Here is a 27,201-nt window from a genome sequence, read left to right on the forward strand (position 1 = left end):
AGAAAAATAAAGCAAACTTATGCTAATTCAAAATCTGAAAATATCAAACAAATTATGGACGTAATAGAACTTAGAATAACTAACCGTGAATGACCAACGACGAACATCGAACGAACTCTAAACGAAACCAACGAACTTGGGCATAAACGGACTTGAAGACGACAAAGAAACAAGCATCATTTGAGGTGAAAGATGAAGAAAAACGCAGCAAGAAGCAGCTGGAACGGAGCAGCAGTAGCGCGATGGAGTTGGGCTTCGATGAAGAAGAAACAGCGGCGTCCATGGATGTCGAGCTCAAGCTTGAGCTCGACGAAGAGGACGAAGGCAGACCCGGCGAGAAGCAGCTGAAGCAGAAACGTGAGCAGCAGCAGCAATGGTGAAGCTGAAGACGCAGCGACGCAGCAGCACGACGGAGCGACAATGGAGCTCGTTTTTGGGCTGGTTTCGAGCAGCTCTCATTGCTGCGTTTTGGAGAACGGAGCAGCTTGGTCGTTTGGACTTGAGGTTGAGAAGATGGAAGCAGAAGGACCTCCATGGATGACGAAGGAACAGCAGTAGCAGCTGCAACGACTGGAAGAAAACGCAGCAACAATGGCGGACGTGAAGCTACTCCAATGGTCGTTTGGTTTCGACAACGGGAAATGGGGGGAAAGTAGCCATGGCTGCTCGTGTTGGGGTCGATGGGACGATGGAGAATGTCGTGTGTGTGTGTGTGTGTTGAGGTGGTGGAGGCGTGAGGAAGGGCTGCCATGGATGTGTGCTTGAGAAAGCTTGAGGAAGAAGAAGAAGATAGGAGGGGGGCGGATGGTTTAGCAATTTTTTAGGGTTTTCTTCATTTTGTTTTGTTTTGTTTTGTAAAATGTAAGACAAAAGGGTTTGGGTCTTTTGGGTTATGGACTGGGTCGACCCAGTTCGAAATGGACTGGGTCGTAGGGAAGATTGAGCCATTTTTGGGCCTATGGCTTGAAATCGAAGAAGAGGCCCAATTCCGACTTTCTTTATATTTTCGCTCTTTTTTCTTCTTTTATTTCTCTAAAACTAAATTATAAAAATACTTAAACTATTATTAAGAATTAAATTAAGTTATAAAAGCGCAAATTAACTCCCAATAACAATTAACGCACAATTAAGTAATAATTAAGCATAAAATTGTATATTTGGACATTAAATGCTAAAAATGCAAACGAATGCCTATTTTTGTAATTTTTAATTTTTGTAAAACAAATTTAATTACTAACAATTGTAGAATTAAATCCTCCATGCGAAATGCAACATATTTTTGTATTTTTAATAATTTAACAAATAAACATGCACAGACAAACATACAAATAGTTACACAAAATATCACAAAATATCACAAAAATTGCACACCAATGAAAATTATTTTATTTTTGAATTTTTTGGGAGTAATTCTCATATAGGGCAAAAATCACGTGCTTACATGTATGATGATGCTAAGACTAGGGTGAGGACTGTGGGAGGTGACTCAGAGCATTTCCCTGTGGTGATGGGGTTGCACTAGGGATCGGCTCTTAGCCCATTTTTATTTTCCTTGGCGATGGATGTACTGTCGCGACACATCCAAGAGGAGGTGCCGTGCATGCTATTTGCCGATGTTATAGTGTTGATTGACGAGACGCGTAGCGGAGTTAACGCTAGGTTGGAGGTTTGGAGACAGACGTTGGAGTCTAAAGGTTTCAAACTGAGTAGAACCAAGACAGAATACTTGAAATGCAAATTCAGTGACAGGACCCATGATGCAGATGTAGAGGTTAAGCTTGATGCTCAAGTTATCCCCAAGAGAGCGAGTTTTAAGTGTCTCGGGTCTATTATCCAGGGTAACGGGGAGATTGAAGAAGATGTCGCACATCGCATCGGAGCGGGATGGATGACGTGGATGCTCGCTTCCAGTGTTTTGTGTGATAGGAATGTGCCGCTAAGACTTAAGGATAAGTTTTATCGAGTGGTGGTTCGACCGGCTATGCTGTATGGGGCTGAGTGTTGGCCAGTCAAGAACTCTCACCTACATAAGATGAGAGTAGTAGAGATGATGATATTGAGATGGATGTGTGGGTGTACCAGGAGAGATAGGATTAAGAATGAAGCTATCCGGGACAGAGTGGGAGTAGCCTCCGTGGAGGACAAGATGCGAGAGTCGAGGATGAGATGGTTCGGACATGTTAAGAGAAGAAGCATTGATGCTCCTGTCAGGAGGTGTGAGAGATTGGACATGGAGAGTTTGAGAAGAGGTCGAGGTAGGCCTAAGAAGTACTGGGGAGAGGTGATTAGACACGACATGGTGCTGCTTCAGCTCACTGAGGACATGACCCTTGATAAGAGGGTGTGGAGGTCGAGGATTAAGGTAGAAGGTTAGTAGGTAGTTTATAGTTGTTCACCGATAGTCTTAGTAGCATGCATGTCCCTTCATATTCTTAGATTTCTATTATGTTATGTGGTTGTGTTCGCCTCAGGTATTGTATTCCCTGCTGCTATTATTTGGTACTACTTATCCTTTATCCCCCCCTTTCTTTTCTCTTCCTTCCTTGCTTTTCACTTTTTCTTCTTGTCCTTCTTTAGTTGAGGGTGTATTGGAAACAACCTCTCTACCTGCATTAGATAGGGGTAAGGTCTGCGTATAGACTACCCTCCTCAGACCCCATCTGTTGAGATCAAACTGAGCTTGTTGTTGTTGTTGTTGTTGTTGTCATTTGGCATTGCTATTCAACTGTCCACCAACACTTGGTATCTATGAATGGATATCATTGGGAGCAAGCAGCAAGCAACTTGGTATTCAACTGTCTACCAACACTTTCCCTCTAATTAGAATCTTCCTTTGTCTTAGCAAATAAATCTTAAGAACGAGTAGGCTATGAACAAGCTGCACAAAATTGAAAGGTTGCAGCTAACAATGATATACATCATTTCGAAGCTGCCGCCTTTAATTAATATGAATTATTGTGCAGCAAATGAAATATTAATTTATATAGTAGTTTGGAAAGGAGTGATAGAGCTAGGAAATGAAGCTGTTCTTTTTGGTTTGTGAACACTTAATTTTTGACAATATTTAATTTTTATCACTTTTTCTATGTAAATATTTTTAGGGGTTTTAACCTATAATTTTAGCTCTGTTACACTTTTTATTATAGGGTAAAAATATAAAATTTTAAAAGGTGAATTATTACTATTACTATTATTTTATTTTTATTTTAAAATAATAAAAAAATCCAAAAATATTTTTTTTTTAAAATTTCGGGAGAGATTAAAAAATAAGAAAAAGGGAAGTATGGAACTAAAAAAATAATAAAAGTGAAAATGGGTGGAATTCTCCTTTAAAAAGTAAAAGAAAGTGGGAAATTTAAAAACTCAAAGTAAAGTTTTGTGAAAATTTAAAAAAAAACTAAAAAGTAAAAGAAAGTTGGAATTAAAAATAAATATAAAGGTAGCTGAAAATTTAAAAAACTAAAAGTAAAAGAATGTAGAATTTTTAAAAGAAAAGTAAAAGAAAGTGGATTTATTTTAAAGAAAAGTAAAATAAGTGGAAAAATAAAAAAATGTGGGATTTTAAATAAGATTAAAGTAATTAAAGTTGAAATTTAAAAATAAAAGTAAAAGAAGGTGGGAATTTCTTTATAAAAAAAGAAAAGCAAATTGTAAGTGGGATTATTTTTAATTAAAAAATAATAAATAATAAAATATTTAAAAAAAATTGAAAAATTTCGAAATTTTTTGCTATAAATAGAAGAGAAATTTGAGGAAAACAAGAGAAAAAAGAGGAGAGAATTGAGAGAAACAAAATATTTCTTCTTCTACGCTACGAGGAATTTTTACTCGTGTCATTCTTTCAAAAAAAAATCAGCAATTTACCACCGCAAAATTCAATAAAAATACTTCAAAATATCCCTTTTACATGCCAAAGAGTTGTGTCAATAGTCGAGGTCAAAGATTCCGTTTGAGCTCTGTTCACTGGCTTTGATGTTCTTCTTCGCTTATGTTTATTCGGCGTTCGTCTGAATTGTTGTACCTACTCTTGGAGACTCATTTAATTGAAAATCTTGCATTAAAAGGTTTATTCTTCCCTCTATTCTTTTTATCTTATTTTATGTGATTTTATTTATTTATCTTTAAACTTTATAAATAATAATGTAAATCAATCCTTAAATGCAATATGCTTAATCATGCTTCTGAAAATATAGTATTCAAATTTGCTTTAAAGTTTGGAAGATTTGGACATTAATAAGTTTTGGCTTCAATTGTTGGGATGTAGGAAATTGGTATATGATAGCTTATTTATTCAAATATCTAAAATCATACACTTCTTCCACAAACAATTCCATAACTCTTGGCCTTACAATAATCTTAAATTAGTTTTAGGAAAACAATGCAAGTGAACTAGTTTATTTAGGTACGCTTTAAATAATTAAACATCATGGCTATATGTATGGTCTCCGTGGCATAATTGTGATACGTAACAAAATAAGTATTAGTACGCGTAACTTATTTCAAGATAACTTTTTCATAATTTTAATCAAGCAATAAAAACAGACATAGGTAAAAGATGAGATCCAATAAAATACAAGTTATCCAAAATAATATAAGCCAAATATAGTCAATAAAGCGACCCTGCTAGAACCACGGGACTCGGAAAATGCCTTATACCTTCTCTCCGGTCAACAGAATTCCTTACCCGAACTTTATTTTTGTAGACCAATAACAATAGAGTCAAATCTTCCTTTGATTAGGGATTCAAATAAAAGGTGACTTGGAACACCCAAAATCAATTCCAAGTAGCGACTCTGTAAATAAAATAATCCCTGCTCAAGTTTGTCACTTTAATTGGACCCCTTTTTACCCCTCCAAAAGATAATGTGTGTTATGGATTGTGGGCTAAAGAGTTTTTCCATTTGAAGTGACAATTTTGAAAGATGGATTATTTTATTTATAGAGTCGCCACTTGGAATTAATTTTTGCCGGTGTTCCAAGTCACCTTTTATTTGAATCCCTATTCAAAGGAAGGTTTGACTTTATTATTATTGGTCTGCGAAAATAAAGTCCTGGTAAGGAATTCTGTTGACTGGGGAGAAGGTGTAAGACATTCCCCGAGTCCTGTGGTTCTAGCACGATCGCTTTATTGACTATATTTGGCTTATATTTTTTTTATAACGTGTATTTTATTGGTTCTCATCTTTTACCTGTGATGACCCGGCCAGTCGTCTCATGAGTTACCGCTCCGTTTCCCCCATTTCTACTTTTAATTGCTTTGTATTATGGTTCTATATGCGATCAGGTTGATTGGTTAGGATTCGGAAAGGATTTGGTAAGAATTGAGCAAAAAGTCTCTTTAGAGTGAGTTTAAGTTAGAAAAATCAACTGGATGTTGACTTGTGTGTTATAGGGCTCGGATGTAAAATCCGATGGTTCGGATAGCTTCGGGAGGTGTTTGGGACTTAGGAGCGTGATCGTAATGGGTATTGGAGGTTCAGAGTATATTTAGGATTGAATTGGCGAAGTTGATATTTTGGCGATTTCCGGTTGATAGGTGAAATTTTTATATAGGGGTCAGAATGGAATTCCGAGAGTTGCAGTGGCTTCGTTGTGTCATTTGGGATGTGTGTGTAAAATTTCAGGTCATTCGAACGTGGTTTGGTTGGGTTTTTGATCAAAAGCATATTTCAGAAGATTTTAGAAACTTAGGCTTGAATCCGATGTGTTTTGGGTGATTTGATGTCGTTTGAGATGTTTTAAAGATTGGTACAAGTTTGAATAAGGTTTAAGATATGGTGCCTTTGGTTGAGGTCCCGGGGGCCTCGGGTGAGTTTCGGGTGGTCATTCGGATCATTTTGAGTTAAGAAAGATTGCAGAAAAATGGTTTCAGCTGTTGCAGGTGATTTGGCCTTCGCGTTCGCGAGAGGACCCTCGCGTTTGTGAAGGGCCAGGAAGGGACGCGTTAGGTTTGGCCTTCGCGTTCGCGAAGGGCTGGATTGGTAAGCATCGCGTTCGCGTGAGTTATGGTCGCGTTCGCGTAGGTTGGTGAAGTTGAGGCATCACGTTCGCGATGGTGGGGTCGCGTTCGCGAAGAAGAGTTTTGGTCAATGGTATTTTCGTGCTTCGCGAACGCAAGGCTTTGACCGTGTTCGCGAATAAGGATTTTCAGGCCTGGGCAGAATGTTTAAAAGGTCGTCTTGTCCGCGAATGTGGGTCTATTTTACTCCATAGTTGGTCGTTTTTGGAGCTTTTTGAAGGAGGTTGAAGAGGGATTCAAGGGGAAACGTTTGGAGGTAAGAATTTTGGACTTAAAACTCGATTCTATTGTGAAATCTACCTAATAAATCATGTAATATAAGCCTAAAATTGAGAAATTAGGGCTTGAGATTAAGAGATTTTAAGTGAAGATTTGAGGGGACATTTGGGCTCCGATTTTAGTGTTCTTGATATGCATAGACTCGTGGGGAGACGAGTAATCTATTGATATAAAAATTTCTGAATTTCGAGACATGGGCCTGGGTGTCGGGTTTTGGTAATTTCGGGATTTTTGGTATTTTTTGATTATTTTCGCTTGGGCTTCGTTCCCTTAGCATATTTTGACGTCCTCGTTCTGATTTTGGATAGATTCGACACGCGTGGAGGCCGATTCGAGGGGAAAAGGCATCGCGGAGTAGTATTTCACGGTTTAAGGTAAGTAACCATTGTAAATTTGGAACTGAGGGTACAAAACTCCGGTATTGGACTTGTTTTGATAAATGCGGTGGCGCACATGCTAGGTGACGATCGTGTGGGCGTTTACCGGTAGGGATTGTGACTTGGTCCGTCCCGTAGCGACTATTAATTCGCGTATTTGATTTAGAAATATTATGTTATCCCGTATTTTGAATATTTATATTGTATTATGGGTTGTATGCCATGTTTGGGACCTTGTGCCGACCTGTAGCAACCCTTAGGGGCATTTTGACTATTTTCCTCACTTTACTTGCTAGAAGTATATCCTCAATATTGTTTTACCCGTTTAAATGATTAAAACTAATTTTATCACTCTACTCCTAATTGTGAGGACTGTTTGAGCTGAGTTCCCCAATCTCTATTGATAAGCCCGAGAGGCTGTAAGGTTAATGACTGAGAGAGGTTGAGAACCTAACTGTTAGGATATTTGTATATATGTGTGTTATGGATCGGGCTGCACGCCGCAACGATATGACGCTTGGGCTGTAGGAGCCCCTCCGGAGTCTACACACCCCCAATGAGCTTAGTCGACTATAAATATATGGATCGGGCTGCACACCACAACCGTTACTATGATTTATATTATTATTATGAGATATAATGAGCTGAGTGACTGAGAGGCTGCCCGAGGGGCCATATTCTAGGTGATTCCTTGTCCGAGGGGCCTTGTTATGATATTATCACTGTTTTTACTCTTCTTTTCAATAAGCCTCTATTGGATATATTGCTAAGTAATTGATTTCAATGTTTAAACTGGAGATGATGATTTTTATGACAAAATTGATTTTTAAGCTATATGTTTTGAACTGCTCATCACTGCTTTCAGTCCTTATTTACTTTAGTTACTTACTGAGTTGGCGTACTTACTTTACTCTCCGCACCTTGTATGCAGATCTAGGTGCCCGAGCGGCCGAGTGAGGGATTTCAGCTGTTTCAGCATTTGACGGAGACTTCGAGGTAGCTCCATGGCGTCCGCAGCCCTGTTCTCTCCCTCCTATCTTATTATTTTCCACATTTTCTAGACTATTGATGTATTAGGTAACTAGACTTGTATTAGAGGCTCTAGACTCGTGACACCAGATTGTTGGGGCTGTGTAGTTTCCCTGTTATCTTGACTTCTGCATATTTCTGTCGCTTAAACGCTTATAATGAATTTGGTATTTAAAACTTGTGTTAGAAAGTGGCTTAAATGTGAAAGGAAAAATGGTTATGGTAAATTGATTAGTTGGCTTGCCTAGTAATGTGATAGGCGCCATCACGACCGGTATTTGGGGTCGTGACAAGTTGGTATCAGAGCCTAGGTTACATAGGTCTCGCAAGTCATGAGCCGATTTAATAGAGTCTCGCGGATCGGTATGGAGACGTTTGTATTTATCCTCGAGAGGCTGCAGAACCTTTAGGAAAATTCGTCATATTCTTGAAATTCTTGTCGTGCGAACTTGTTGATCCGAATACTAAACTTCTATTATTCCATTCTCTCACAGATGGTGAGGACACGAGCTATCGGGCGGGGTGGACGACCGCCAGTTCCACCAGTTGGGGCCACCAGAGGCCGAGGTTGCGGTCGAGGCCGTGGCAGGGGCAAAACAGCTAGGGCAGCACCTGCAGATCCACCAGCTGCCCCCGTTTAGGATCAGGTCCCAGTTGTGGACGCTACAACAGCACCAGCTCAAGCACCAGCTGTGCCCATTGTGATTCCAGGTTTTCAGGAGGCTTTAGCTCAGATCTTATCAGTGTGTACCAGTTTGGCTCAGGCGGTCTCAGTTACTACGACTGCATCTACTTCTCAAGTAGGGGGAGGCACCCAGACTCCCGTTGCCCACACACCTGAGCAGGTTATGCAGGGATTTCGGACATTGGGGAACCTCTAGCCCAGCCAGTTGCCAGCTCAGGAGTTTGTGGTACCAGTTCTGTCGGATTATGAGCAGCGTCGACTTGAGAGGTTTGGTAAACTCTAGCCTCCTACATTCAACGGTGCAGAGGGCGAGGATGCCTAGGGTTTCTTGGATAAGTGCAAGCGAATGCTTCGTACAACAGGGATTCTTGAGACCAGTGGTGTGGCATTTACTACCTTTTAATTTTCTGGGGCTGCCTTCACTTGGTGAGAGGCATAGGCCTGTTGGTGAAGCGCCCCTTACTTGGCAGCAGTTCTCTGTTCTCTTCCCAGAGAAGTATGTACCACAGTCGCACCGAGAGGAGCTATGCAGGCAGTTTGAGCAGCTGTGTCAGGTGGAGGTGACGGTGATGTAGTATGAGATGCGGTTCTCTGAGTTAGCCCGTCATGCGGTTTGGATGGTTCTTACAGATCGAGAGAGGATCAGGAGGTTTGTTGATAGCCTCACGTACCAGCTTCGGATCCTCATGACCAGGGAGAGGGTGACAGGTGCTACCTCCGAGGAGGTTATTGATATCGCCCGTGAGATTGAGTTGGTTCGCCGGCAGAAGCGAGAGGAGAAGGAGGCCAAGAGGCCTCGAGGATTTGGTAGTTTTAGTAGTGCTCCTCCGAGGGATCAATTCCAGCAGGGCAGAGGTCGTTCATTCAAGCATGCACATTCGGCTCGCCCAGGTTACCGTGGAGCATCATCAGGTCATGGCTTTCACAGTTCTCATCAGGGCCACTCATCACTTAGTGCCCTTCCAGCTCAGAGCTCGTCTCGTGCTCTATCAGTCCATGGTTCTTCTATGCCAGGTCCTTCTACTGGTCATTCCGGTGCAAGGGGTTCCCTTTAGTCCCCATCTCTAGCACCGGGGAGTTGTTATGAGTGTGGAGAGTTTGGACATATGAGGAGGTAGTGTCCTCGTCTTCGTGATGGTCAGTCTCAGCAAAGGGATCAACCCTCGACTTCTGCTTCAGTTACTTCACCACCCGCCCAGCCAGCTAGGGGTGGAGGTCAGGCAGCCAAGGGCCTCCCTAAAGGGGGAGGTCGATCAGGTGGTGGTCAGGCTCGTTTCTATGACCTTCCAGGTAGATCAGATGTTGCCGCTTCAGATGCCGTGATTTCAGGTATTGTTTCAGTCTGCCACAGAGATGCCTCTATATTATTTGATCCCGGTTCTACCTTTTCTTATGTGTCCTCATATTTTGCTCATTATTTGGGTACACCCCGTGAGTTTCTTGCCTTACCTGTTCATGTATCTACCCCAGTGGGCGATACCGTTGTTGTAGACGGTGTGTACCGGTCATGTGTGGTGACTATTAGGGGTCTGGAGAACCGAGTGGATCTATTATTATTGGGCATGGTGGATTTCGATGTCATTTTGGGTATGGATTGGCTATCTTCGTGTCGTGCTATTCTGGACTATCATGTTAAGACAGTTACATTGGCTATACCGGGTGTGCCATGGATCGAGTGGTGAGGCTTGACCGATTATGTTCCCAGCAGACTGATCTCATTCTTGAAGGCCCAGCGTATGGTTGGGAAGGGATGCCTTTCGTATCTAGCCTTCGTGAGGGATGTTGGAGCTGAGGCTCCCAGTATTGATTCTGTCCCAGTTGTGAGGGATTTTCCAGATGTGTTTCCTGCAAACCTGCCGGGCATGCCACCGGACAGGGATATTGATTTTGGTATTGATCTGGTGCCAGGCACTCAGCCCATTTCTATTTCACCGTATCGTATGGCACCAACGGTGTTGAAGGAGTTAAAGGAACAACTTTAGGAACTCCTTGATAAGGGGTTTATTCTGCCTAGTGTGTCACCTTGGGGTGCGCCAGTTCTATTTGTGAAGAAAAAGGATGGCATAATGAGGATGTGCATTGATTATAGGCAATTGAATAAGGTAACAATTAAGAACAAGTATCCTTTGCCTCGCATTGATGATTTATCGATCAGCTTTAGGGAGCGAAAGTGTTCTCCAAGATTGATCTCTGCTTGGGCTATCACCAGTTGAAGATCAGAGATTCAAATATTCTTAAGACGGCTTTCAGGCCCCGATATGGTCATTATGAGTTATTGGTGATGTCTTTTGGGCTGACCAATGCCCCAGCAACGTTCATGCATTTGATGAACAATGTGTTCCGGCCTTATCTTGATTCGTTTGTCAAAGTTTTCAATGATGATATTCTAGTGTATTCACGTAGTCAGGAGGAGCACGTTGAGCATTTGAGAGTCGTGTTACAGAGATTGAGGGAGGAGAAGCTTTATGCAAAATTCTCCAAATGTGAGTTCTGGCTCAGTTCAGTGGCTTTCTTGGGGCACGTGGTGTCCAGCAAGGGTATTCAGGTTGATCCAAAGAAGATAGAGGCATTTCAGAGTTGGCCCAGACCATCCTCAGCTATAGAGATTTGCAGTTTTCTTGGTTTGGCAGGCTATTATCGCCGGTTTTTTCAGGGATTCTCATCTATCTTATCGCCCTTGACCAAGTTGAATCAGAAGGGTGCTTCATTTGTATGGTTGGACGAGTGTGAGGAGAGATTTCGGAAGCTCAAGACATCTTTGACCACAGCTCCAGTGTTAGTTTTGCCATCAGCTTCAGGTTCATATACAATGTATTGTGATGCTTCGAGAGTTGGGATTGGTTGTGTGTTGATTCAGGAGGGTAGAGTTATCGCTTATGCTTCTTAGCAGTTAAAGCGCCATGAGAAGAACTACCTCGTTCATGATTTAGAGTTGGCTGCCATAGTTCATGCATTGAAGATTTGGAGGCATTACTTGTATGGCATATCTTGTGAGGTGTTCACTGATCATCGTAGTCTTCAGCATTTGTTCAAGCAAAAGGATCTTAATTTGAGGTAACGGAGATGGTTGGAGTTGCTTAAAGATTATGATATCACTATATTGTACCATCCAGGAAAGGCCAATGTGGTGGCCGATGCTTTGAGCCGAAAGGCAGTAAGTATGGGGAGTTTGGCATATATCCCAGTTAGGGAGAGACCTCTTGCAGTTGATGTTCAGGCCTTGGCCAATCGGTTTGTGAGGTTAGATATTTCGGAGCCCAGTCGGGTATTAGCTTGCGTGGTTTCTTGGTATTCCTTATATGATCGCATCAGAGAGCGCCAGTATGATGATCTACATTTGCTGGTCCTTAAGGACAGAGTTCAGCATGATGATGCCAGAGATGTGACTATTGGTGATGATGGGGTGTTGAGGATGCAGGGCCGGATATGTGTGCCCAATGTGGATGGGCTTGGGAGTTGATTCTAGAGGAGGCCCACAGCTCGCGGTATTCCATTCATTCGGGTGCCGCGAAGATGTATCAAGATTTGAGGCAGCACTCTTGGTGGACAAGAATGAAGAAAGACATTATGGGATTTGTAGCTCAGTGTCTCAATTGTCAGCAGGTGAAATATGAGCATTAGAGACCGGGTGGCTTGCTTCAGCAGATGGATAATTCTGAGTGGATTTGGGAGAGGATCACTATGGGCTTTGTTGTTGGGCTTACACGGACTTTGAGGAAGTTCGATGCTATTTGGGTGATTGTGGATCGGCTGACCAAGTCCGTGCACTTCATTCATGTGTGTACTACCTATTCTTCAGAGCGGTTGACATGGATCTATATCAGGGAGATTGTTCGTTTGCATGGTGTCCCATTTTCCATAATTTCAGATAGAGAAACTCAGTTTGCTTTGCAGTTTTGGAGGGACGTGCAGAGAGAGTTGGGCACTCAGGTGGAGTTTAGCACAACTTTTCATCCTCAGATGGACGAGCAGTCCGAGCGCACTATTCAGATATTGGAGGACATGTTGCGTGCTTGTGTCATTGAATTCGGAGGATCGTGGGATGAGTTTCTACCGCTTGCAGAGTTTGCTTATAACAACAGCTACCAGTCGAGTATTCAGATGGCTCCATATGAGGTTTTGTATGGGAGGCGGTGTAGATCTCCAGTTGGTTGGTTTGAACCGGGAGGCTAGGCTATTGGGGACTGATTTGGTGCTGGATGCTTTGGAGAAGGTGAAGGTGATTTAGAAGAGGCTTCGTACATCGCAGTCGAGGCAAAAGAGTTACGCTGATAGGAAGGTTCGTGATGTGTCCTACATGGTTGGAGAGAAGGTTCTGTTGAAGGTTTCACCCATGAAGGGTGTTATGAGATTTGGGAAGAAAGAGAAATTGAGTCCGCGATTCATTGGGCCTTTTGAGGTGTTTCGGAGGATTGGGGAGGTGGCTTATGAGCTTGCTTTGCCACCCAGCTTGTCGAGTGTGCACCCGGTATTCCATGTTGCTATGCTCCGGAAATACATTGGGGATCCGTCTCATGTTTTGGATTTCAGCACGGTTCAGTTGGATGATGATTTGACTTATGATGTGGAGCTAGTAGCTATTTTGGGTCGTCAGGTTCGGAAGTTGAGATCAAAGGATATAGCTTCAGTGAAAGTGCATTGGAGAGGTCGGCCCATGGAGGAGGCTACCTGGGAGACCGAGCGGGAGATACAGAGCAGATATCCTCACCTATTTGAGGCTTCAGGTATGTTTCTTGACTCGTTTGAGGACGAACGCTTGTTTAAGTTGGGGAAGATGTGACAACCTGGCCAGTCATCTCATGAGTTATCGCTCCGTTTCCCCTATTTCTGCTTCTAATTGCTTTGTATTATGGTTCTATATGCGATCGGGTTGATTGGTTAGGGTTCAGAAAGGATTTGATAAGAATTGCGGCAAAAAGTTTCTTTAGAGTGAGTTTAAGTTGGAAAAGTCAACCAGATGTTGACTTGTGTGTTAGAGGACTCGGATGTGAGTTTCGATGGTTCGGATAGCTTCAGGAGGTAATTTGGGACTTAGGAGCGTGATCGGAATGGGTATTGGAGGTTCGGAGTATATTTAGGCTTGAATTGGCGAAGTTGATACTTTGGCGATTTCCGATTGATAAGCGAGATTTTGATATAGGGGTTGGAATGGAATCCCGAGAGTTACAGTAGCTTCGTTGTGTCATTTGGGATGTGTGTGTAAAATTTCAGGTCATTCGGACGTGGTTTGGTTGGGTTTTTGATCAAAAGCGTATTTCAGAAGATTTTAGAAACTTAGGCTTGAATCCGATGTGTTTTGGGTGATTTGATGTCATTTGAGGTGTTTTGAAGATTGGTACAAGTTTGAATAAGGTTTTAAGAAATGTTGGTGCCTTTGGTTGAGGTCCTGGGGGCCTCGGGTGAGTTTCGGGTGGTCATTCGGATCATTTTAAGTTAAGAAAGATTGCAGAAAAATGATTTCAGTTGTTGCAGGTGATTTGGTCTTCACATTCGCGAGAGGACCCTCGCGTTCGCGAAGGGCTAGGAAGGGACGCGTCAGGTTTGGCCTTCGCGTTCGTGAGGGGTAGTCCCGCATTCGCGAAAGGCTGGATTGGTAAGCATCGCGTTCACGTGAGTTATGGTCGCATTCGCGTAGGTTGGTGAAGTTGAGGCATCACGTTCGCGATGGTGGGGTCGCGTTCGCGAAGAAGAGTTTTGGTCAACGGTATTTTCGTGCTTCGCGAATGCAAGGCTTTGACCGTGTTCGCGAATAAGGATTTTCAGGCCTGGGCAGAATGTTTAAAAGGTCGTCTTGTCCGCGAATGTGGGTCTATTTTACTCCATAGTTGGTCGTTTTTGGAGCTTTTTGAAGGAGATTGAAGAGTGATTCAAGGGGAAACATTTGGAGGTAAGAATTTTGGACTTAAAACTCGATTTATTGTGAAATCTACCTAATAAATCATGGAATCTAAGCCTAAAATTGAGGAATTAGGGCTTGAGGTTAAGAGACTTTACATGAGGATTTGAGGGGCCATTTGGGCTCCGATTTTAGTGTTCTTGATATGCATAGACTCGTGGGGAGACGAGGAATCTATTGATGTAAAAATTTCTGAATTTCAAGACGTGGTCCCGGTGGTCGGGTTTTGGTAATTTCGGGATTTTTGGTATTTTTCAATTGTTTTTGCTTGGGCTTCGTTCCTTTGGCATATTTTGGCGTCCTGGTTCTGATTTTGGATAGATTCGACACACGTGGAGGCCAATTCGAGGGGCAAAGGCATCGCGGAGTAGTATTTCACCGGTTTGAGGTAAGTAACCATTGTAAATCTAGAATTGAGGGTACAAAACCCCGGTACTGGACTTGTTTTGATAAATGTGGTGGCGCACATGCTAGGTGACGAGCGTGTGGGCGTGCACCGGTAGGGATTGTAACTTGGTCCATCCCGTAGTGACTATTAAGTTGCGTATTTGATTTGGAAATATTATGATATCCCGTATTTTAGATATTTATATTGTATTATGGGCTGTATGCCATGTTTGGGGCCTTGTGCCGACCTGTAGCAACCCTTAGGGGCATTTTGACTATATTCCTCACTTTACTTGCTAGAAGTATATCCTCAGTCTTGTTTTACTCGTTTAAATGATTAAAACTGATTTTATCACTCTAATCCTAATTGTGAGGACTGTTTGGGCTGAGTTCCCTAATCTCTATTGATAAGCCCGAGAGGCTGTGAGGTTAATAACTGAGAGAGGTTGAGAACCTAACTGTGAGGATATTTGTATATATGTGAGTTATGGATCGGGCTGCAAGCCGCAACAATACTTATATGGATCGGGCTGCACGCTGCAGCGATATACATATTGGATCGGGCTGCACGCCATAGCAATATGACGTTTGGGTTGTAGGAGCCCCTCCGGAGTCTACACACCCCCAGTGAGTGTAGTCTACTATAAATATATAGATCGGGCTGCACGCCGCAGCGGTTACTATGAGATATAATGAGCCGAGGGACTGAGAGGCCGCCCGAGGGCCATATTCTAGGCGATTCCTTGTCCGAGGGGCCCTGTTATGATGTTTTCACTGTTTTCACTCTTCTTTTAAATAAGCCTCTATTGGATATATTGCTAAGTAATTGATTTCAATGTTTAAACTGGAGATGATGATTTTTATGACAAAATTGATTTTTAAGCTATATGTTTTGAACTGCTCATCACTGCTTTCAGTCCTTATTTACTTTAGTTACTTACTGAGTTGGCGTACTTACTTTACTCTCCGCACCTTGTATGCAGATCTAGGTGCCCGAGCGGCCGAGTGAGGGATTTCAGCTGTTTCAGCATTTGACGGAGACTTCGAGGTAGCTCCATGGCGTCCGCAGCCTTGTTCTCTCCCTCCTATCTTATTATTTTCTACATTTTCTAGACTATTGATGTATTAGGTAACTAGACTTGTATTAGAGGCTCTAGACTCGTGACACCAGATTGTTGGGGCTGTGTAGTTTCCCTGTTATCTTGACTTCTGCATATTTCTGTCGCTTAAACGCTTATAATGAATTTGATATTTAAAACTTGCATTAGAAAATGGTTTAAATGTTAAAGGAAAAAGGGTTATGGTAAATTGATTAGTTGGCTTGCCTAGTAATGCGATAGTCGCCATCACGACCAGTATTTGGAGTTGTGGCAAGGTAGTATCAGAGCCTAGGTTACATAGGTCTCGCGAGTCATGAGCCGGTTTAGTAGAGTCTCGCGGATCGGTGCAGAGACGTCTGTATTTATCCTCGAGAGGCTGCAGAACTTTTAGGAAAATTCTTCATATTTTTGAAATTCTTTTCGTGCGAACTTGTTGATCCAAATATTATTTTATTAATTCTTTAATTAAAATAAATCCCACTAACATTTTGCTTTTTTTTTTTTATAAAATAAATCCCCACCTTTCTTTACTTTTATTTTTAAACTCCAACTTTAATTACTTTTATTTTATTTAAATTCCTACTTTTTTTACTTTTCTTTTTTTATTCCACTTATTTTACTTTTCTTTAAAATAAATCCACTTTCTTTTACTTTTCATTTAAAAATTCTACTTTTTATAACTTTTATTTTTTTATTTTCCAGCTATCTTTATATTATTTTTAGTTCCAACTTTCTTTTACTTTTTAGTTTTTTTTTTAATTTTCACAAAACTTTACTTTTATTTGTTTAATTTCCCACTTTCTTTTACATTTTAAAAGAGAATTCCAACCATTTTTACTTTTATTTTTTTTAATTCCATACTTCCCTTTTTCTTATTTTTTTAATCTGTCCCGAAATTTAAAAAAAATTAATTTTTTCTTATTTTTTTATTTTAAAATAACAAATAAAAATATAATAATATTATTTTTTTTAAATTTCGAGAGGGATTAAAAAAAATAAGAAAAAGGGACGTATGGAATTAAAACAATAAAAGTAAAAATGGGTGGAATTTTCTTTTAAAATGTAAAAGAAAGTGGGAAATTAAAAAAAATAAAAGTAAAGTTTTGTGGAAATTTTAATAAAAAAATAAAAGTAAAAGAAAGTTGGAATTAAAAATAAATTTAAAGGTAGCTGAAAATTTTAAAAAATAAAAATAAAAGAAAATAATTTTTTTAAAGAAAAGTAAATGAAAACGATTTTTTTTTAAAGAAATGTAAAATAAGTGGAATAAAAAAAAAGAAAAGTAAAAAAGGTAGGAATTTAAATAAAATAAAAGTAATTAAAGTTGGAGTTTAAAAAATAAAAGTAAAGAAAGGTGAGAATTTTTTAATGGAAAAAGAAAAAGCAAAATGTTAGTGGGATTTCTTTTAATTAAGGAATTAATAAAATAATATAAAATAAAAAAATCTGAAAAAATTTCAATTTTTTTTGTTATAAATAGAAGAGAAAATCTGAGAAGAAGGGGGGAAAACAAGAGAAAAGAGAGGAGAGAATTGAGAGAAACAAAATATTTCTTCTTCTATGCAACGGGAAATTTCTACTCGTGTCATTCTTTCGAAAAAGAATCAGCAATTTACCACCCCAAAATCAAATAAAAATACTTCAAAATATCCCTTTTATACGCCAAAGAGTTGTGTCAATAGTTGAGGTCGAGGATTCCGTTGGAGCTCTGTTCACTAGCTTTGATGTTCTTCTTTGCTTATGTTTGTTCGGCGTTCGTCCGAGTTGTTGTACCTACTCTTGGAGTCTCATTTAATTGAAAATCTTGCATTAAAAAGTTTATTCTTCCTCTCTGTTCTTTTTATCTTATTTTATGTGATTTTATTTATTTATCTTTAAACTTTATAAATAATAATGTAAATCAATCCTTAAATGCTATATGCTTAATCATGTTTCTGAAAATATAGTACTCAAATTTGCTTTAAAGTTTGGAAGATTTGGACATTAATAAGTTTAGGCTTTAATTGTTGGGAAGTAGGGTATTGGTATATGATAGCTTATTTATTCAAATATTTAAAATCATACACTTTTTTCACAAACAATTTCATAACTCTTGGCCTTACAATAATCTTAAATTAATTTTAGGAAAATAATTCAAGTGCGCTAATTTATTTAGGTGCGCTTTAAATAATTAAACACATGGCTATATGTATGGTCTCTGTGGCATAATTGTGATATACAAAATAAGTATTCACACGCGTGACTTATTTCAAGATAACCTTTTCATAAATTTAATCAAGCAATAAAAGCGGACATAGGTAAAAGATGAGAACCAATAAAACACACGTTATAAAAAAATATAAGCCAAATGTAGTCAACAAAGCAACCGTACTAGAACCATGGGACTCGGGGAATACCTTACACCTTCTTCCCGGTCAATAGAATTTCTTACCCGGACTTTGTTTTCGCAGACAAATAATAATAGAGTTAAATCTTCCTTTGAATAGGGATTCAAATAAAAGGTGACTTGGAACACCGGCAAAAATCAATTCCAAGTGGTGACTCTATAAATAAAATAATTCTATTTCAAATTTGTCACTTCAAATGGAATAACTCTTTAACCCATAATCCATAACACACTTTATCTTTTGGAGGGGTAAATAGGGGTGTGACAGCTCTGGCGACTCTGCTGGGGATCATTTTCAAGAATTCGAGCTTGTACATTAACTTTATTTGGCTTTATTAATTTTTGTATATATTGTGATTTATTTGAGCCTAATGTGCTACTTGTCCATTTTTTACTGCTTTGATATTGTCTTGACTGTACATATAAATTGTCTTTTCGCGCACCCCATCTGAGTCTTCTGATAAGTAATAGTGTTGTGTGTGCTGACCAGCTCCAAAAAATTTTCTCTCTGAGATAAAGCCAGTGTGCAGACCTGCTCCTGGTGAAAGATTTAGTCACACATGTTTAGGTGGCGAGAACCACCAGTAAAGCTGGAACCGTTCTACGACCTGCACACTGACGCTCCTCGGCTCGAGTTGTCCGTTCGAGTAAGTCAGTCTAAATACTTTCTCCTATAGGATTTAAAAAACCTAGAAGTACAAGCCACATGCCTGATTATCCCTAGTAGGATCATTTTTGTTTTGTATCATTCGACTTAGCGAAGCTCGGTACAGGGGCAGGGTCCGTATAAGACAGATATCCTCTTTGATACCGGCATGTCTACTTATGTGCTACTTGCCACATCATTTGGAAGGCTTGTTTGCATTGTTGACCGACTTTAGAAAATTAGTTTAGCATAATTAAAAAAAAGCATTCTCCTAGTTTGGTACAAATAGTCCCTTTTTACTGAAATCTTTCGGTGGTCTGGCGTAAATTAATTTTTCTAAAAAAATTAAAAAGAATAAAATAGTTAGTTAATCGAACTATGCGGGTCTGATTCTCATCAGATGTGAGATACGTAGGCAACCTCCATCGGGCCCGGCCCCCATTTTGCAAAAGTTTTCGAAAATAGGTGTCCATGATATTTTTCAAAAAAAAAAAGAAACTTTAATAATTAATCAACAGCTTTGCCCCTTTTTTTACATCAAGTTATTTGTTTTTTTAGCACATCCCTAATATCTTTCTTGGAAGCACCAAAGGGCTGTTTCTTGAATAATTAGCCATTTTTCTCCTGCAGTAATTTTTACTTTTTGTCACTATGTCTGGCGCTTTTGCTTTCGTCGGGATCGCCGAGCGGTTGTTTTTGTAAAATAGTTAATTTTTAAATTTTTATCTTTGTCCTTTTGGTCATTGTTTCATCCTTTCTTTGTCCAGCCATTTTTCCGTGATAGCCTTGAAACCTTCCTAGGATGTGTTGAAGCGATGTTTACATTTAAGTTAGCCATTTTGTTTTATTTTTTTTAGGGCCCCTCATGTCGTATTGTTTTACCGAAACCTTCTGAATTAGTTGGGCAACTTATTACTTGATCACGTAGGTCTTAATTAACCAATATTTGAACTAGGGCTATCCCCAAGTAGGGATTTGTGGGAGTCAACGGATCCATACGTTCGGGATTTGCGTGTAAATTAGGTCTAGATAAGTTGTAACCTCGTTCTCTCCTTGTGAAGGTACAACATGAGTACAATGAGCGAACAATTTGGTACCCACAATTTTTTATCGTCGATGAGGTACCCACACTTCTATCAATTTGGTGGAATGACATAAACGGTTATGAACAAAAACAAATAAAAATTTGCTTGGGATATTTGGTTCACATAATAGAGATCAAACCAAGAAATGATGTGATAGAAGCTCTAATTCCTTGTTGGGACCCGGATAACAATGTATTTCACTTTAATGATTGTGAAATGACGCCCACACTAGAAGAGGTCGCAAGCTTCATGGGCAAAGGCCAATATCTTCCTCGTGACAGACCTATCGTACCAAAGAGAGTACATACATGCAAATTTCCGAATCCTTTGAAGATCAATCATGGAAAGCATAAGGGGTTATCCGATCGATGGGTCACTTGGAAGTTCTTGTTTGACAGATATAGCGATAGAGATGCTTTTGAAAACAACTTGGGTCAACTAAAAAATGGCGAGGACACAGAAATATGGAAGATGCATAGGCATTTTGCCTATATGGTTGCGTTTTTGGGTCGTATGGTTTTCCTAGATGTAGAGGGGCATATCGACATCCGATCAGCTGGGGTAGTGCAAGCTTTGACTACCATGAAAGAATCCACTATTGTCCCTATGATTCTTTCAAGTTTGTTCCGGGCTTTGACCAAGTGCCGTGAATGACAAAATTGTTTCGAGGGCTGCAATATATTGCTATAGATGTGAGTTTTGGAACATTTCTACCGTCATCCTGTAATCGAGAAATTCAACCCGCATTGGTCCAATTTTGTTCAAAATCATGAAGAGAGGATGGAAACATGTGAGTTTCCTGAAGGAATTGGAGCTTGGAAAACATTATTTATCACTTTCACTGCAGATCGAGTCACTTGGAATTACCATTGGTCTTCTGCAAAGGATGTTATTTGTTAATCCTCTCATCAACCTTTCCTGATATTAATGGGGCTCAACGACGTCCAAATTTATGCTCCGCTTCAGGTGATGCGCCAGTTAGGACGACGCTAAGAAATACCACCAATAAGGGACATGATCAAGTTTTCATATGACATTTCTCTAGAAGAGCCAGTCGATGACAAGGAAGTCATGAACAGTTGGTTCAGAGTGGAATTTCTGAGTTTCGTAATATGGTGGAAGACCGTGAAAGAGGGGAGGTGGTCCCCGGGTACCTTGCTTGGTTTCACGACCCCTCATCATTGGCAGATAGGCCAGAAGGGTCCAATAGAATAAGAAGTGACCACCTTGTTGTACAAATGTTAAAGCAAGAATTGGAACAAGCTAGAGAAACCATCTTTCAACAACAGGCCCAATATCAGGCCAACATCATTCAGATCCGGTCAGAGGTTAATAAAGATTACCGAGCCACCTTGCAGGTTATGGATAAGGACTTAAAGACCGCTCATATGAATCTGACATGTTTGGAGGAACAACTTTCTTACAGGGTTAAGTCGGCCCTAAACAAAGCTAAGAAGGGTCGACTCTCTAAAATACACAAGTTGCAAGAAGACTTGAGCATCGTTGAGGAAGCAATGCACCAATAACAAATGGAGTTTGATCTCCAGAGGGAGAAATTCGAGTCGATTAAGAATCACCAACTAGCCGAATTCGAGATGGAGAAACGTAAGTATCATGAGGTAATAGGTCGGCTGCAAAATGATTTGACCAAAGACATGAAACAAATGAACTCAGCATTGGACCGCGAGGCAAATGCACTGAATTTGGCCGATGCCCGTGGGCAACAAATCGATGGCATGTTTGCGTTCCAGGAGAATGTCAAGAGAAGGATACTTGAGATAGCTGAGTACACTGCTTTGGGGTGCACAAATTGTGAGACAATGAATAAGAAAATATTTATCGAATCCGTAATCAACCTCGCTCGCCACATTGCTACAGATCTGGAGGCCCTGTACAAAGATATGTCCAACCAATTAGGGCAGGGAGCACCCCAACAAAGATGATGTCATGCTGATAGTCGCCAAATTGGAGTTTTCTTTGTTGCATTCACTTTTTAAGATGTTTTAGTAGGTGTATTTTTATTTTTTGAGTCTATGATGAGTCTGTTTGTGACTTTGGTTTTGTAGAGTCTTGTTTCAGTCCGATCGAGTTTGTTGTAGTTTTTTCTTTGCGCATTTTTCATTTCAACGTTTTGTACCAAAAAATAGAAATATATATATATATATATATATATATATATATATATATATTGAAAATAAAGATATATTTTTTTTAAAAAAATTGAAAAATGTTGTGTGTGTTTACTTATTGATAATTCGAAAAGAAAAGAAAAACAATCAAGTGTCTTGCGTTCCTGAACTACGTAATGATCTAATTCATGCGGCGACATGATATGTAGGCAATCCACAAAAGGTTCAATCAAATATTTTTTAATGACTCTAAAGTGAGGTATCAAAATAAGGCGAGTGAAAAGAAAAACGAAAAAAAGAGAGAAGGAAATAACAGTGTCAATAAGCAACAAGCTGATAAGCCGGAATAAAACATGAAGCCTTCCAAAAGCATTTTAGAAATGATGACGATGTTAGGAGCATGACATATTACATGTAATTCATATCTTTAAAATGCCTAACCCTAACACGTTTGTTGTCTCTGCATTAAAAGTTTAAGGTGGTTGGTTTGTGGTGAATCTAGCAACACATCATTACTTCACAAGATCTAAGGGGCCGGTAGTAATGGATAACAGTGATGAAATCGAGTTGCTCAGTAACAATCCCCAGGGCCAGTCAGCCGAGCAAGAGTCAGAGAAAATAAGAAAATTGAGACAGCAACTGTCAGATGTATATCAAGCTTGGGTTTCTGGTCAACCTCCACCCCAGGGTCCCTCTAAGGGAACTTCCACCGTACCTCGAGCTACTCAACCACTGCTCTATGTAGTGAGTGATCATGTTCTACCACCAGGGTATGTTCCAAACTACAGCCTCCATGCTGCCCCTGGTACCTCTAATATGCGACCTCTAGTCACACTGGTAGGAACACCTCTCTCGTCGTGTCTGGCGCACCAGTATATACAATCCCTCCACCACCTCCTGTGACGAGGCCCAGCAACGATCCACTACCTCAGGCTTATGATGGCCAATACTACTCCCCAAATATGGCTTTCAAGGTCTCGGCTCCCTACAATCTGACTCCTCAGTACGAGTCACCAATGAAAAATGAAAAGCCTGCAAAGACAAGTAAGCCAGATGAGTTGGCCAGGAAAATGAAAAGTCTTGAACAAAACATAAAGAACATAAAGGGAATAGGTGGTCACAAAACTGTTTCGTTTAGTGATCTATGTATGTTTCCTCACATCCATTTGCCACCAGGTTTCAAGAGACCAAAATTCGATAAGTATGATGGACACAATGACCCTATCGCCCGCTTGAAAAGATACTGCAACCAGCTAAGGGGTGCATGTGGAAAAGAAGAATTGTTGATGGCATATTTTGGAGAAAGTCTTATAGGGGTAGCCTCGGAGTGGTTCATTGACCAAGACATCTCTCACTAGCATGTCTGAGATGACATGGCTTAAGCCTTTGTCAAGCAATTCCAATACAACATTGATATTGCACAAGATCGCAATTCCCTATCCAATATGAAGAAAAAGCCAACGGAAAGGTTTAAGGAGTATGCCATCAAGTGGAGGGAGCAAGCGGCCAAAGTTAAGCCACCCATGGATAATCATGAGTTGATCACTGTCTTTTTGGAGGCTCAAGAGCCTGATTATTTCCAAAACATGATGTTCGCAATGGGTAGGCCTTTTGCTAAAGCAATCAAGATAGGGGAAATAGTCGAAAATGGCCTAAAGACTGGCAGGATTGTAAGTCAGGCTGCTCTTAAAGCCACCACCCAAGCGATCCAAAATGGGTCGGGAAGTTTTGCAAATAGGAAAAAGAGAGATGAAGGTTCTATGATGACTTCGGGATCTAGGGAAGTTCAAAGAGGGTCATCGCACCCTTATGTACAAGTTCCATAGGGGAAATCCATCTACCCTCAACATTATTATCCTCTACCAATTCCTCAATACTCGGTGGGCCCACCACAGTATACAGTCTTTAATGCTCAATCGTATGTTCGGCCGACCAATCAACAGATATGGGCACCAGCTCCAAGGAACCCCCGACCTCAGCAGCAAAATTTTTGGGCACCCTACAATGCTCGTCCCAGGTAGGATTATGATTGAGAGCAGAGGCCGGTGGAAAAATTCCCCCCATTGGCTGAACCATACTCTAGTCTTTTCCAGAAGCTGAAACAGATGGGCGTGATTGGACCCATCACTCCCCACCATATGCATCCCGATTCACATAGATTTCAAGCAAATGCTAGATGTGAATATCATTCAGGTGCCCCGGGGAATAGCACTGATGATTGTTGGACTCTAAAAAGAGCTATAGAAAGACTCATCACTGAAAAATTGATTGTGGTAACAAATGGCGAAGACCCTCCCAATGTTACAAACAACCCATTGCCAGCACACAACGATGTTCATTTTGTAGGAATGATTGGACGAGATCTGGAACGCAAGCCATTTAATCGGGCAGAGATGATCGTGGGAACAATTTAAGAGGGAATCAAACAGGATGTGAGTCTGAGCCGAGATGTTCCATTGATTGTGAAAGGCGCCTCGAGCTCAGAAAATGTAACTATATTTGTTCCCAAGGTCACGAGGTTGGAAGTTTGCTCTAATGTTCCAAGACCAAAGTTATATTTCCTTGGAGGCCACTCCATCACAAGGCAGAATCAGGGCAGTACAAAGGGTATAACGGGTCTGATCATAATCAGACCTGCCGTGCAACCCCTTGTGACAAATACAAAAACCATTCCTTGGAACTACAACAAAACTGTGATGACGTACAAATGCAAGGAAATCATAGAAGAAGTGGGGGAAATTGGAGGTTTGACTCGATCAGGGAGGTGTTACTCTCTGGAGGAGTTGAGGAAGGACAAGCAAATCAGAGAAGGACAATTGCCAATAAAGAAATCTGTCACCGAAGAAGAGGTAGAATAGTTTTTGAAAAAGATGAAAGTTCACGATTGCTCAATCATTGAACAGCTAAGAAAGACTCTTGCCCAAATCTCTATACTAGCTTTGCTCCTACATTCAAAAGAGCATGCCCGTGTACTAATAAAGACCTTGAACGAGGCACATGTCTCAGAGAAGACCACAGTGAAAGAGTTAGAGAAGATGGCTAACAGATTTTTTAAGGTGAACAGAATCTCCTTTACTAATGATGAACTTCCCAAGGAAGGAACCGGGCACAATAGGGCTTTGCACCGGGTCGTCAAATATGAGGGGCATTATGTAAAGCGAGTTATGGTCAACACAGATAGAATCCGACCTAGCAATGTTCACATTTGGTCTTTTGATGGCTAAATGAGAGATACCATTGGGGAGATCATCCTCACCATGACAATTGGGCCGGTTGACTTTGAAATTGTCTTCCAAGTAGTAGACATGAACACTTCTCATAACTTTCTTCTTGGAAGGCCATGGATCCATATGGCTCGAGCTGTGCCATCCACATTGCATCAGATGGTCAAGTTCAAACATGAAAGGCAAGAGATTATTGTTCACGGAGAAGACGAGTCATCCATTTATAAAGACCCGTGAATCCCGTGCATTGAGGCCAAGGAAGGGTGTGAGTCCATTGTCTATCAAGCTTTCGAAGTGGTTTCTATGGACCATGTTGAGGAAGGAAAGCCCATTCTGCGACCTCGTCTTTCCGCCACATCTGTGATGGTGGCAGCACTAATACTGAGACAAGGTTATAAACCGGGAAAAGGTCTGGGGGCATCACTGCAAGGAATTTCGAAACCTATTTCTCCATTCAGTAACAAGGGTGCTTTTGGTTTAGGTTTCAGGCCAACACAAGCTGACAAAAACAAAGCTAAGCACCGCAAAAAGTATGGTTAGGACTGCAGTAACCTATCCCTCACATTTCTAAACTTTCGTCAAGCCACGACTCCAAGAGGGTCAAAATTCCTTGGTGCAATCAAACATTGATGAAATTTGCCATGGCCTCAGCTAGATGTTTTCTAAAGTGAATATGATCCAGGCTTGTGAAGGCACTAGTCATGGCGATGTGCAACTAATTGGCCCAGACACCATGCTCAACAATTGGGAAGCAACTCCTTTCCCCACAAGGAAGGAGTCTTGGTAGTTCGCTTTTGCAGCTTTTCTTTTTTGTATTTTGGGTTACTTTCAGGGTTGTAATCCAGGCATATGATTGTTTTTTATGTTAACCCTTCTATCCTTTCAAAATCAATAAAATGTAATTCAATTTCGTATTAAGTTATGTATCTTTTCCTTCTTTCTAATTCATGTCATTTTGTTCCATTTCAGTTTTGTTAATGCCGTCTTTAATAACATGACATGCATGCATAATTCATGCCTATATCTTAAAAAGCTGTCTAATTTCGAAATAATGCATCAAGAGGTCGAATGTGATGAAGATGAGGTTGTTGAGGAAATGAAAAGAGAATTAGAACAATTTGAAAACAAGCCTAAGCCCAACCTTAATGAAACTGAGCCAATTAACCTTGGAAGTCATGAAGAAATCAGAGAAACAAAAATAAGCATTCATACTGAACAAAATACCAGAGATGCTTTGATTCAACTTTTATTTGAATACCGAGATGTGTTTGCTTGGTCTTATGATGATATGCTGGGTTTAAGTGCTGATCTAGTGGTTCATAAGCTTCCCGCGTATCCTGATTTCCCACCAGTCCAACAAAAGCAACGAAAATTTAAAACGGACATGAGTGATAAAATCAAAGAGGAAATAATGAAGCAATTGAGCGCTACTGTGGTCAAAACTGTCCGATACACCACCTGGGTAGCAAATGTTGTGCCTGTACCAAAAAAGGATGGAAAGACTGGAGTTTGTGTTGACTATAGAGACCTGAACAGAGCAAGTCCAAAGGATAATTTTCCTTTACCAAGTATCCACATTCTTGTAGATAATTGCGCAAAGCATGAGATCCAATAATTCGTGGATTGCTATGCTAGGTACCACCAGATTCTAATAGATGGGGACGATGCAGAAAAGATAGCTTTCACCATTCCATGGGGTACTTATTGCAACAAAGTCATACCATTCGGTTTGAAGAATGCAGGGGCAACTTATATGAGGGCCATGACTACTATTTTTCATGACATGATGCACAAAGAGATTGAAATGTATGTCGATGATGTCATTATAAAGTCAAAGACACAAGGTGATCATGTGCGTGAATTGAAAAAGTTCTTCAAACGGATGCGAAAGTATGACCTTAAACTCAATCCAGCCAAGTGTGCATTTGGAGTTCCATCTGGGAAACTCCTCAGTTTCAT

The 27,201-nt window shown here is 40.4% G+C and overlaps 2 protein-coding genes across 2 annotated transcripts; both read left to right on the forward strand.

Annotated features, from left to right (window-relative positions):
• Positions 1–1,558: 1,558 nt before the first annotated feature.
• Positions 1,559–2,374, forward strand: LOC138875981 (uncharacterized). The gene has a single exon (XM_070154862.1). It carries the CDS (start codon positions 1,559–1,561, stop codon positions 2,372–2,374), a length of 816 nt encoding a protein of 271 aa, XP_070010963.1.
• A 20,187-nt stretch (positions 2,375–22,561) lies between these two features.
• On the forward strand, positions 22,562–23,376 carry LOC138875982 (uncharacterized). The gene is made up of 2 exons (XM_070154863.1): positions 22,562–22,855; positions 22,993–23,376. Exons 1-2 carry the CDS (start codon positions 22,562–22,564, stop codon positions 23,374–23,376), a joined length of 678 nt encoding a protein of 225 aa, XP_070010964.1.
• Positions 23,377–27,201: the final 3,825 nt, after the last annotated feature.

This window comes from Nicotiana sylvestris, chromosome 8 (assembly GCF_000393655.2).
Source record: "Nicotiana sylvestris chromosome 8, ASM39365v2, whole genome shotgun sequence".
Classification (NCBI taxonomy): domain Eukaryota; kingdom Viridiplantae; phylum Streptophyta; class Magnoliopsida; order Solanales; family Solanaceae; genus Nicotiana; species Nicotiana sylvestris.

Bases quoted from the DNA above. Each gene is read 5' to 3' on its own strand.
- LOC138875981 (XM_070154862.1), top strand. From the start codon at position 1,559: ATGGATGTACTGTCGCGACACATCCAAGAGGAGGTGCCGTGCATGCTA.
- LOC138875982 (XM_070154863.1), top strand. From the start codon at position 22,562: ATGGATAACAGTGATGAAATCGAGTTGCTCAGTAACAATCCCCAGGGC. The intron at 22,856-22,992 runs GTAGGAACACCT...ATGGCTTTCAAG, and splicing joins TGCGACCTCTAGTCACACTG to GTCTCGGCTCCCTACAATCT.